The 14,227-nt window shown below is 37.6% G+C and overlaps 1 protein-coding gene across 3 annotated transcripts in view; it reads left to right on the top strand.

Moving 5' to 3' along the window:
• LOC133519268 (neuroglian) overlaps positions 1-14,227 on the top strand; it is a 53,621-nt gene that overhangs the window by 9,455 nt on the left and 29,939 nt on the right. For all 3 annotated transcript variants that reach the window (XM_061853279.1, XM_061853277.1, XM_061853278.1), the window contains exons 4-5: positions 5,711-6,340; positions 6,772-6,962. In XM_061853279.1, coding sequence (XP_061709263.1) covers positions 5,711-6,340; positions 6,772-6,962 — 821 coding nt within the window. The remainder of the gene's footprint in view (positions 1-5,710; positions 6,341-6,771; positions 6,963-14,227) is intronic.

Below are 14,227 nucleotides of genomic sequence, written 5' to 3'. Positions count from 1 at the left end.
CTAAATACTTAGTAAATACATCAAATTTCAGGGACTGATCAAAACAGCCTTCTACGTTGGCCAAGCGGCTCTGACTCCTTTTATCACATAATATAATTTGTAACTTTATTGTATATTTTAGTGTAGTAATTCTTTACTGTCTATTTCTATTATAATGTGTGTGTTGTGTAAATATTGTACAAATATGAGCCAAATAGCTTGAAATAAATTTTAATTTTAATATAACGTTGTATGTAAGTTTATTGTATATAAATTGGGGTCCATTGTGTCTGTGTTTAACCCTTTACGTAACAAGGACACGCCATACGTGGAAGCCTACTTTCAGCGCCATGAAGTGAATAATAAATAAATTATAATAAATAGGTACATACAATCTGTAAAAATAATTTGTTTTTAATAGACTTTTAAACGCATGTATTCATCTACAGTTCAGATAACAACATTGAATGTTTATGGTTTGCGACTTGGGCACATTTTTCAAAACCAGGGTGTAGCGGTCAAAGGATTAAGCAACGACATTATGTATGACATGTTAGTTCATCGTCACAGGGGAGCCATGGCGTGGCTTTACGTACGTTACGGTGTCGAGTGTCGCCTCTCGACTGCACTTAGTTTTGCAAACAGCTCGGCTTAGCGAGATTGCGTCGAGATAACAAGTCGTTGACATGCGAAAACCGGCCAAGTGCGAGTCTAATTACGTTAAACATCACTGTGAAATATGTTGTGGAAAATCAAAAGAGATGGTCATGTATGTACGACCACCATCTAGTGAAATTTAAGTTTTAGGATTTGTTATATATTAGTATGGGTAAAATGGTCCAAAATTCCTAACTCCACCTCTTTTTGGGACTGATCGATCGAAGTGCACAATGCACATATGGCTCTTAATTAACAGCCAGTCAGTCAACTGTTGGCCTATACCATCTGCCCTTAAGTCCGATTAAAACGCGCGGTTGTATTATGCGATAAACGCGGCATTAAACGCGATGCGTTTGCCGCACACCCATTTTACATCAGATACCTAATCTAATGACCATATCTTGATGACTTGCAATCCGGAGGTCGCGGGTTCAAACCCCGGCTCGTACATATGAGCTTTTCAGAACTTATGTACGAAATATCATTTGATATTTATCAGTTGCTTTTCGGTGAAGGAAAACATCGTGAGGAAACCGGACTATTCCCAACAAGGCCTAGTTTACCCTCTGGGTTGGATGGCAGTCGCTTTCGTAAAAACTAGTGCCTACGCCAAATCTTGGGATTAGTTGTCAAGCGGACCCCAGGCTCCCATGACCCGTGGCAAAATGCCGGGACAACGCAACGAAGAAGAAGAATCTAATGACCATATACATTGTTTTACGCGGTAATCGCAGCGGTAAGCGCATTGTCATTTTTCATACATTCCGTTGATCGCATGCGTTCAACGCTGCATTTATCGCATAAAACAACCGCGCGCCCTTTCATAATACGAGTACTTCGATTTGAACCCAAACAGAATTTAGATTTTGAAGTTCTACATTCTACAGCCTAAAACACATTCATATTTAATAATTAATGAGTTCTGTAGTTCTCCATTGAAGCGAATACAGGATTGTTTTATTTTTTAAGTGGTGAAGTCAAGTCTTTAATTACTCTTACTCGTCACGAGTGCTTCACAAACAATGAATTCTACTTCGTCTAATTATAATGACGACAAAAACCTTTAGATAAACTGTAGTAGCTGTTTATATGGTCGACTTTATAGACAGACCCAGTATATTTACACCAAAATTCGGATATTGGCAGTATTGGCTCATATGTAGCCATATTTTCTTTACAGTGGCGTGTGCTGTCACATCGTTTGCTTCGCCTTGTTTGTTGTTTGTTTGTGTTGTACTTTGTTTTGTTCAAAATTGTTTTTATCTACATACTAAGTGTGGCTTCAAGTATTAATTACAATAATGTAACCAGTTATAGGTTACAACACACACAAGCCTTATTGAGCTTGCTGTGTGACTTAGTCGATTTGTGTAATAATGTCCTATAATATTTATTTATTATTTATAGGTCTTGTCTCAATGCAAAAAGGATTACCAATAGTCATTCCACTTGATTAATTAGTATGCGTTCCTAAAAAAACTCCCCTCTGAAATGCAACACAAAGCATAACCACAATACCACATTAAATATCGTTTTAATTTAATTTATTCCATTGTTTGTAGTTATCTAAACCCCATTTTGTTACACACAATATAACAATAGCAAATATAGGCTTTACCACAAGCGTTGATTAATTACACACTTATTAGTCTTATTACACATTGTAAAGTCCCTATATATTAATATATTATTTAAATTAGGACCTACCTATACCTAACAACTCAAATGTGGTACCTAATCATAATAACTATTCTGACTTTTACTGATGTTTTCGTTATACATGAGTCAACTCAAGCAGTCATCTGGTCATCTCACTTGGACTGGGTCTGAATGATGTCACTTATTGAGTGTGCCTTCCGTTTGCATGTTGATATGTCAGCAGCAATAATAGCCGTATTGATTACCATAAATATGCGTATTTTTATCTCTCGTGTGATTCATTGATACTCGGATTCAATACTACCATGGGATCGGCTTCCTATTAGGCGTTTATTTCTGATCCGACTTTGACAAAATACAACATTAATTTCAAAGTTGGTTCAACTCCTTAGATTTTGTTTTTTGGAATTGAATACAGTAATACCCCGCTTTACGCGACCCCGGATAACGCGGATTCGCTATAACGCGGTTTTTAGATTTTCGCGCTGTACGCTTAACTCGCAAGGCGTGTCAGAAATATGTAATCAAATTTCTAGTCAATTATTTCACCGACAAGTCAAACATAATTTCGCTAAATACTTATTATGAAGAAGGAAATTTATTAAGTTATTAAATTGTAAAACCACATGTACTACAAATAAATGAATAAATATTCTAAGGGGACATTGGTCATACACATATAATTAATAAATTATCTTTAGCACTAATAATAAGCTTGTTCCTTGAGCTCGTTACATTCAATTTTCATAGGTCTAGGTTTATTTTGAGAAATTATACATTTTCTTTTTTTCAAATAATTATGTACCATAAAATGTATATAATTATTAAACCGCATTTGCACTAGGAATGTTACATTATTCTAAACACGAAACAGGACTTATATGTAGCGTAGCCCCCTACGTACCGTATATTTATAGCATGACCTATTCACTCACACTGGATATTTGTAGGTCAATCAGGAGGAAGGAGTTTAGTCCTCTGGATATGTTTGACTAAACTTGCAGCATGGAACTATTCCATCGTCATTTCTGTGCGAGTTCCGGTTACAAAATTCAACGTCGGATAAGGAATTGGTTTGAAAGTCAACAAAGTAGTCACTAAACTTGGCACGCTTTTCGCCCATATATGCTCAGAACTAGTTGTTGGTCTGCAATCCTTGATGTTACAGGCTCTCTCCTACTAATTTTAATGTGTAGGAGTGAGTTTTATTCAGTGGGTCGAAAACGACCCAATGGGAATATATGGGTTAGTTTTCATCACCATTAAATCTCGGTAGGGTACAAATTACCCTCTGGAGGCCTAGTTTACCCTCTGGGTTAGAAGGTCAGATGGCAGTCGCTTTCGTAAAAACTAGTGCCTACGCCAAATCTTGGGATTAGTTGTCAAGCGGACCCCAGGCTCCCATGAGCCGTGGCAATATGCCGGGACAACGCGAGGAAGAAAGAAAGGGTACAAATTCGAGAAAATATGTTCAAAACAGCTAACCAAGTACTCAGATAACGGTGCATATGAATATGACATTATAGTTGTCAATCAATACATGCCTTTTCGTGGACAATTGATTATCAATGTTCTACGATAAACTATATTATTGGTTAAACAAATGTGTGAGTAGGTTGGTGTCTCATTAAACTTACAACCATTTATTTCGACGTACCTACTACCTACTTACGAGTAATATAAAGTAGAAAGACGAATAGAATATTAAAAACTCAATTTCATCGGCATAATTCGTCAGACAAAGTTTAATTAAATATTTTATAAAGCTTTGTTGATGTAACCCGTAAAATTTAAATATTAAAACAAACGCTATATTTCTGAAGGAATCTAATTAACTTTTATCTTTATGCAAATAACCTGGGGCTTGATATATTTTTATGAAGAATTCTGGTGTTAACCTAAATGTATTAGGTTTGTTGATAACCTGTTGCTTGTTTTCCTCTTTTTATCTTGTGTTTTTTTTCTATAAACTGTTTGTAGGCTTCTGAACTTACATGGTTCCGCCCAATATAAATATTATTGGATATCGTTTATTCACAATCAAAATTAATTAAGTTACAAATACTCAGTAAGTGTCCATTCGGTATTGTCCTAATATATGAAATTAAAACTAGTAAGGGAATAACTTAAATAATGACCGAATGGGCACCACAGATCCTTGCCCTTGGCAGAGGCAGGCCAAAAACGAGATGGCGAGACGACCTGGACTCATTTTGTGGCGACTGGCGGGAGCATGCACAAAGCCGTGACGAGTGGCAGAAGACAGGGGATGCCTTTGCCCAGCAGTGGGACACAATGTAGGCTATTAAAAATAAATTGAATAACTTAAATATGTTAGGAGTCTACATACGTCTGTTCTGTACCGTAGGACCCTGGCGACACGACCTGGCGAAGTGAGGCGCACTGCCCCCACTATCACTATTAGCTGATCACTATTAAGATGCTCCGAAGGTCCTGGTCGCCCACCGAGCCATTGATCATAAATTAGACACTTACGCTGCTACTGGGACACAGAAGGCCTCAACTGTCATTTAAAATCTAATAAAACACGTCGCTTCGTGTTAGCATTAGGAAGGGTATCCTCAATGCCATTAACATCAATGATATTCCCGAGCGCTTGCTGCCAGGATTACAAACTAGAAAATTATGCGTTTTGATTATTCACGTGCCTAAGGTATGATTAGTTCATAGGTATTCTTAGGTAGCTAACGCCACACAAATTCAGCTTACTTATGGTTTTTCAAATGTATAGATCGATTTTGTGGGCAACCAAAAACACATGGGTAGTCCTTAAACCATGTGGGTATGTTCGTGCGTAGGTAATTTAAATGCGTGTATACTAGGCAAAGAATATTGAAATATATATACGAAATGCATACTCTACAAATACAAACTAGCTAGAAGCACCGTACGTTGAACTACAGTCAAGAGCAATGAAATACCTCCTGAGTGTAATTAGACAACTAGACCCAACCGTGGGCCCATTTCTCGAACGGTATTAGTCTTATATTTTATTATTCTGTTGCCGTGGTAATCCATACGACTTGGCAGTTCGTGGACTAATAATATTAGTCTAATACCGTTCGAGAAATGGGCCCCTTGTCACGGTTCTTATGCGATTTTGGTTATAGGTCCCGTAATAACTGCAGTCCACAAGAAAATTATACTCGCTACATTTGATCTCGATCATATAAACACCAATGTTGCAAATTGCACGTGCAATCCTCACTCATACCACACCCACGAAGCTAGGCAGCTAATTAGTGAGTGTATGCCCTCGAGCATATCTATTCTTAGTGTCCCTACGTATTGAGTGAGGCATCTTACACGTCCCATTGTCTACAAGTCACTAAATAACCTACATTTAGATTGTTTAAACCTTTGTTTAACCAAATCCTTTTGTCTCCAACAGGTACAGATGGGTGAAAAACGGTAAACCCTTCGAATATGCCAGTTATGCCGACCGAATGTCGCAACAGCCCGGCCGGGGCTCTCTAGTCGTCAGCAAGCCCAAAGACGAGGACATGGGCCAGTACCAGTGCTTCGCCTACAACGAGTGGGGCACGGCCACATCCAACTCGGTCTTCGTACGGAAAGCCGAGCTGAATTCGTTTAAGGATACCGGCGACGGCGCACAGAAACTGCTCACCGCCCAAGAAGGCCGCCCGTTCAAATTGACCTGCCACCCGCCTGACGGCTGGCCCAAACCCAACGTCTACTGGATGTTGCAAGGCGACCAGGGCCAGCTGAAGACCATCAATAATTCTCGAATGACTCTCGATCCCGAGGGCAATCTCTGGTTTTCGAATGTGACGCGCTATGACGCTAGCGAGGACACGAACTTAGCTTACACCTGCGCTGCCAAATCCTTGTTCAGAAACGAGTACAAGCTTGGCAACAAGGTGTTTCTGAAAGTGAAGCAGACTGGCGGGATATCGCCGACGCAGAACAAGTACCCGCCTGAAGAGCAGTACACCACGAGGAGAAACGAAGTCGCGCTGAGAGGGAAAAAGGCGGAGATCTATTGTATATATGGCGGAACGTAAGTTTTATATACGTATTAATTACAATAATTCAAGCTATAACTTTTTATGATGCCTACTCTCAATAAAATTAACTTTCACGAACTATTTATACGCGAACGTTGTAAAGCTCCATCAAAGTATTTTAGTGGTATCTTACATTTATTTGCCATTTTCTCTAGTCTACATAGGCTATGTGAGACGTTTCTTATTTTTCGTTAAAAAAATGCATTCTATTAGCACACAGAAGATTGGAACACTAAAAAAGTGAACTTGTCTTCGCTTGCTTAGGACAGGGATTCTACCTGTTTCTTTGGCAATACGTAGGGAGCTCATTACTCCTAGGTTACTTAATAACTACTGTCATAGTTTGTTTTTCCTTAGTAGACCGCAACTACACAATATTTCCGGCATCTCTCGTGTAGCAGTCTAACTGACTTGTTTTTTCCAGACCGCTCCCTCAAATCGTGTGGAAGAAGGACGGTCAGAACATCTTATCATCCAGTCGCGTGACTCAGGACAACTACGGCAAGACGCTGGTGATCAACCCCGTGACCAATGGCGACAAGGGCACATACACCTGTGAAGTCAGCAATGGCGTCGGCTCCGCGCAGTCGCACTCCGTCAACCTCAACATTAAAGGTAAGTTCTTAGTAGCTTACTCTTCGTCTTAGTCAACTCGTGCTGGAAGATCGATCCTGTTCCATTTATGACAATTTTCTCTTCGTAATTAAATTTCAAGCTAAATATATAACCTAATGTGAGAACAAAAAGAGATCCTATTGGTATTATGCTTAAGTCATCAGGTCATCACATCACGCCCGGTTCCGTGTCTTTACGCAAAGATACGAACAGCTAGCAACCACTCTAAGAGCGGTCACCCATATACGCAATCTGTTGGATAATATCGACAAGGCACAAACTTTATGTCAGGTCAAGTCTTACGAAAGGACCTGTGAATCCTGTGGTCCTTGGTGCGTTATGGTAAACTAAAGTTTATGTACAATTATTAAATTTAATATGCCAAAAAGTCGTAAGTTTAAAGACAATGAAATCGAACGTTCCATAACAACATTAAATAAAATACTGGGCTCTAGATAAAAATATCAGAAACATTAATAATTACACAAAGCTCGTTGTAGGACATGAGGGAAATGAGATAAAAATATCTTCAATATTTATAGACTGACCCCAATCAATAGCTATTACACATGGAACCTGACTCATAGGGACATTTATCAATTTCAACACTCCACGTTCCATTACTGTTCTCTGATAAATACTTACTATTACTTTATAAGATAAAATTACGTACCTATTGTTATTCGTCATCACTCATTATCTGCATAAAGCTCGCATCTCGTACTTCTTCTTGGGCTTAGTTTCATATTTTAGTATGGGGCATAAATAAATATTGTAAATTATTGTAAAAAAAACTAACGAACAAGGATAATGCTATAATGCTATTAATATTTCATCACAGAATAAAACCGGCCAAGAGCATGTCGGGCTACGCTCAGTGTAGGGTTCCGTAGTTACTCTTCCGTCACAATAAGCTAAACTGGAGCTTAAAGTATAGTAAATTGTTAACCAAGGGATGAAACGGTACCTTTCACCTGAGTTAAACAAATAGGCAAATTTGCATAATCAGTACCTAATTAAAATAAGTCTTTTTACTATGAAGGGAAAACTTTTTGCGATAACTCAAAAACAGCTAAACTGATCATGTCCGCTATAGTTTTCATTTAATGTCTTTCTTAAACTCTACTTCCACGATTTTTTTCATATTTTTTGGACCTATGGTTCAAAAGTTAGAGGGGGGGGACACATTGATTTTTTTCTTTCGGAGCGATTATCTCCGAATATATTAGTACTATTAGTTTAACCCCTATTAGTTTTGAAAGACCTTTCCAACGATACCCCACACTCTAGGGTTGAAGCGAAAAAAAAATTTCACCCCCACTTTACGTGTAGGGTAGGGTACCCTAAAAAAAATTAAATTTTTAGATTTTATTGTATGACTTTGTCGGCTTTATTGATTTATATATCCATGCCAAATTTCAGCTTTCTAGCACTAACGACCACGGAGCAAAGCCTCGGACAGACAGACAGACAGACAGACAGACAGACAGACAGACAGACGGGCATGGCGAAACTATAAGGGTTCCGTTTTATGCCATTTGGCTACGGAACCCTAAAAAGCTGAATACAACTGTATTTTCATTAATTCATTAATTTAAAAGTTAACAAATAGCTAGACGCCAAACATGAAATACTTGCTTCTCCGTCATCAACATCACTTCACTAAACGATACTTTTTGAAAAGTTAATAATAGTAATATAATAGAAATTACAATAGTCAATTTTGTTAATTTAGGCTGCGTTTTTACCAGAGATGGGCGGGACACGTAGCTCTTACTGACATCATTATCACAGACAGAAAATGGACAAAACGGGTAGCTGCATGGGCATGCCCTATCGGAAAAAGACCCAAAGACCGCTGGATTGATGAAATTCAAAGAATTGCTGGTAGAGACTGGAAGCTTCAAGCACAGGATAAAATGGAAACAGATGGAGGAGGCCTTTACCTAAAGAAATACATGTAAAGAAAAAAAGACACTAAAATTTAATTAGTTTGTAAATACCATATGTCGATTTGCATGGAAATAACGAGCTTTATTATTATTATTATTATTTTACCAGAGATGTGCGAGGATGCGAAGCGAAGGGATGTGTTTTTAAGAACCAATAGAATCACTGCACGCTGCGCGAAGAAAACAAATGAGGACAAATGAAGTGATTCTAGCGGTTATTAACAAACACATCCCTCGCTACGCATCCTCGCACATCTCTGGTCGAAACTCAGACTTAGTATCAATATCAACTTGTGTCACCAAAAATAGCACAACTTTTTTCCTTAGTCCATAGTATAAATATTTGACTACAGAGTACAGACTAGGTCTACATTCCATTTTGGCCAAATCGGTCTTTATAATATGAACAGTTGGAGTAGATACCTCATGTCAGTCCACTCCCTGAACTTGAATTGGGTCATGGCCTGACGGACCCGACTAATTTGTTCGACACCACTTTAGGACATTAAAAGGCGTGTGTCAAACGTATCGTATAATCAGTAAGTATATGTGACGTTTTCAACCAAAAGGTTGGCGGGTGTCGATAAGGTTGATTTCAAATGAAAGCTATATGGCCTTACTGGCAGTGACCACAGACAATAAGTTCCCTTTTGGTTGAGAATGGCACATATAATGTTTTGATTTTGCAATCTTCTTTGTTTAAATGCTGAGAATTACATTATTCAAAACAAAATACTGTTTTGAATTCGCTATATCACAGTATAGTGTATGTTTGAACTATAGTGGCACGTAAGACCTGTTTTCTCGTCAAAGTAACTCTCCCCACCAAAATTTTTTAGCGTTTTTTGCCTACAAAGGTAAATTTCTTTTATACAACGAGCAACGGTAACAATCGACACTTCAACTGAAGTGCAGGCCCTCGGGCACGTACCGTCGTCTAAAACAATTTTGTGTCCGAATTTTACAAGTTGGCGACTGATTCATAACTTCGCCGTCCGCTTTGCAAAATGCGACTATTTCTATAAGTCTAACTCACCAATATAAGTAGTAGGTAACTGACAAATTAAGCAAAACTACAGTTTTACTCTTATCACACTTAACTGAAAGAGGACTTCTTGACTTGAGTTGAACTTTCTAGTCTCTACAGACCTTTTAAATTAGCTATAGTGGGATATATTTAGTCATCTAAAAATCATGGTTTCAATACTTTCAATGTAAAACTCAAGTCAATCGGAAAGCAATTGTAAAAACCCAAAATCTGGTGAAAAATTAATTCTAATCGAAGTGTCTTCCATTCGTCGTCCATTCTTTCGATAAATTCTTATTAACTTGATTTACAATCAAATATTGCGGCGAAACGAACTGCCGCTGTCCTCCTGAACGAAGTAATTCAAGCCACAGGGCTCAAAGTCGGCGTGTTTGAGATCTCAATAAGGAAGACGTTTTACGCGCGCCGCATAGGTAACTGACACCCAAATTGGCAATGGGTGACCCTTCCTAATACAGGACGACTTACGTCACGTCTCTTAGGGTTCCGTGCTGCAATATGTTCATCCAGATATAAAAACATTGTCATGTGGTTATTTTTATTTAAATACAATAAATAGGTACAATCTTACACAGCCACCCGCCACCCTTACCTTTACCTTTAGCTTACCTAGCTCCAAACTAAGCAAAGCTTGTAATGTACTATGGGTACTAGGCGACGATATAAATAATTATATAAATAAATACATACTTATATACATAGAACACTTCCATAACTCAGGAACAACTACTGAACTTAATTACGTCAAAAACGGATAAAGCTTGTTTAACTTCATCTCGATTTAAAAATATTGTCATGAGGTTATCTGTATTTTAAGATATATCCGCAAAAATAGGTACCTACTGACGAAAGCTTATATAAATAAACACGGTGGCGCAGTCTTATATTTATATACGACCGTATGACTTGTTTCGATTATCTTCTCGTTCAATCAAAAGTCAGCGTATGAAGTCAAAGAGCAGTATTTATACACGTGTATACATTGCAAACACTAAAATGCGAAATAGAAAAAACTATATGTCAAGTCAATGCAATTGTTGTATGAAAATTAAGGAGATCGAAAACGTACTAGTTTGTGGCAAATAAATTCAAGCAGAACAAATAGCTAGCAGGCAAGGTACTCATACAAAGTTACCTAGTACGCTACGTTTAGCTACTTCTGCTACCGACTATAACGCATTGACAATAAAATTAAACTCAAATTAGATTAGGATTAGATTAAAGACGAACGAAACGCAATGCCCAGGATTTTGTTTACAAGTTTCCCTCGTCCCCTTGGTAAATAAGTGCCCGTATCGAATGTCAAAGCGTGCCAGTCCCAGTCTTAAATTCACTCTAACGGCTTCCCTTGCATGATATCAAATTGTCAATTACATTATTACATTAATGTTAGAAACTTGTGTGCTGTGACTGTAAGCCATTACAGTAGAATAAGTCTCGGGAGTTCTTATTTCTTTTTAATTACGGTAAAATTTTGATAAGCACGGGTTACAAATAATTTAATTGTAACATTCTGTCAGATATTATGGTCTTATTATTTATGTTCTTTTGAAGTTTCAGTAGGGAACGAATTTTGAAATAGAATTTTAACAGCATTACTTTGACGACGAATTCAATTTCCTCAACCTTTCCATTGCATTTGACGATTGCGTTGTACCTTGCTTCTAAATATCAAATATAGATATATACTTACCGTATTTCTTATAGAGTATGATGTACGATAACTCGATAAGACATCTATCAGAACTAAATAATGGCCCAAAGATAGGACTAGGCAACAGACTTTTAGCATACAAATTCAAAATGTGGTATTGATGTCTACATTGGCTATATTATATGCCATCGTTCCTGCAGTACCTCTAACCTTGCGACTATCTGTGTCACCAGGTTAGACGTGACTTCCGAATCATTTCCGTTATATGTAATTGTCCGCATCCTATATTTGACATAGTCATAACATCATAATATTGTGCTCATTATAGCTGTCTGTCGATGGTTTGGTCCTCCACTGCACAATCATGGGCAAAGCTATTTTTACGGTTGTTTTGAAAAGTTGCTGGTCCACTAAAAATGCCTTGCTGATTTTCAATTAAAAATAACCGCACTACAATTTTATAGGAGATAAACCTGGAACAAATATGCCAAATTTGGCAAACATATTTTATGGACTATTTTAAATGTCATAGCGAGTTTAAATGCGTTCTTATTAGGGTGACCAGATCTGATTTCCGGTTTTACGGGGAAACTACTTTGAAAATACGGGATTCGAGGTTAAAATACGGGACAGGCCGTTTTTTTATTAAAATACAACATTTTTTTTTTATTGCAAAAATTTGGCATCATCAATCATCCTACACATATGCTAAACTTCTTAATAAAAATAAAATTTGTTAATGATCCACTTTAGAAAACAATGTTGAATATTTAAAAACACGACAATTTTTATAGTATATAGGACGGAAAATGTGAAATAATCAACTAAATAACCTATACTAAATTCGATTTTCTTTATGAATTACCCTTAAAACAATCATAAATCAATAATTTATAATTACATATTTGGATAAGAAAATGTGAATTTATCAACTAAGTAAATATATTATACATACATACAAATTCTGACATTCCCAATGAATTACCCTTAAAACAATAATAAATATTAGTGTTCACTACTGTGTGCGAGAAAATAAATATTGTTCGAATAGTTATTTTCATCATTAAATGCTATTGAATCATAAAATTACGGGATAAGGTACTGTCCCGTATTGGTTTCGCCAAATTACGGAATAACGAAAAATTCATGCCTGAAATACGGGACAACCCGTAAAATACTGGACATCTGGTCACCCTAGTTCTTATCCACATACTACTGTAACTCTAAATTATCTCACAATCATAGAAGAAATAGCTTTCAATCAAACGGATTAGCCTTGTCACGCGAGCAATGCGTTGTGCGTGTGCGTGTGCGTCACGCACGCAAAGTGCCCGTTTTAGAAAGGGACGATACCATCGACACCCTGTATCGCATGCGTCTATTCTCACGGATAGTAAACAAACTATAATATGTGTCTATAAAGTGGGTAGGAGATCAGGTAGCCCAGGAAAGATGGAGTGAGTTAGAGACGATAGGTATGATTAGAAAGTAAATGATGATTGCTGCACCGACCCTAAAGATATATAATTATCATGATTATTTGTGACCGTGATATGTCCAAACCTCCTTTACTAGTCTTTGCACTTCGTTTACAAACAAATAGTTCAAAACAATCTGGATTTTCGAGGCCGTTTTTTTTTTACATTTTCTTGACACCAACTACCGGCTAGCCTTTCTCGACAGGTCACGATATCGTATTGAATACCTTATTAAGCAACTTCTGAAATCTCGATATGTAACAAAAATTTCGACTTTCAAATCAATAAGACCAAGGGCCAAAGAAACTGTTTTGTTCCAGTACAGCCATTTTTCTCAGTTAAATCATTGTAAAAGCCGCGATGAATGGAAAGCTCTTAATTCCTTTTGAGCCCGCGCCTCGCCCAGTAGATTGCCGCGTCACGCGCCAGTAACTGCTCTGCCAACATTGCTAAGCCAACTCGGCCCAACGCATACTTGCCCTATATTGCAGACGTAAATCCATTCGGGCTTATTAACGATGATATAGCGTTTCGTTGGCCAGTATTTTATTTACTGATTTATTAGCTTTTTCTTACAAAATTTCCAAATCTGTCTCACGGAGACCCCGTAGAACTCGATGACATTATTTCATTCCTTGCTTGACTGGCAGTGGACTCGCCTTTGCGAATGCATATGATTGCAATGAATGTAACTACCTATTTATCTCATCTAATCTAAGGTACCATAAACTTAACGGGGAAAAATGCACCTAATCTAAGGTACCATAAAAATATGGAATTAGATATTCCGATCAATATGAAAGCTATAGCCCTTGACATTCTAGTTAGAATAATCAATTGATATACTCAATCAATTTCTATGTTAATGCGCTAAGTAAACAAACGTCATTTAAAACAAATCAATACCGCAATACAATCGTCTCACCCCGGACGTAGTCTCACGTAAGTAATTGAGTATGTGGCTCAGACAAATACGATATACACGTTACATACCCCTCTGTATACCATGCAGACCGTGAGCTCTTACTGCGAAAGCTCAAGCTAGTCGTACTTTTAGGCAAACCAGTGAAACTAAGACCTCGGACTCCGTAATAATTATGGGTAGTCAAATAACGTGCTTACTCTGGTTCTCA

Source organism: Cydia pomonella, chromosome 6, assembly GCF_033807575.1.
Source record: "Cydia pomonella isolate Wapato2018A chromosome 6, ilCydPomo1, whole genome shotgun sequence".
NCBI classification, from domain to species: Eukaryota; Metazoa; Arthropoda; class Insecta; order Lepidoptera; family Tortricidae; genus Cydia; species Cydia pomonella.
The sequence above is the reverse complement of the archived record's forward strand: the minus strand, read 5'-3'. Positions and strand labels throughout refer to the sequence as shown.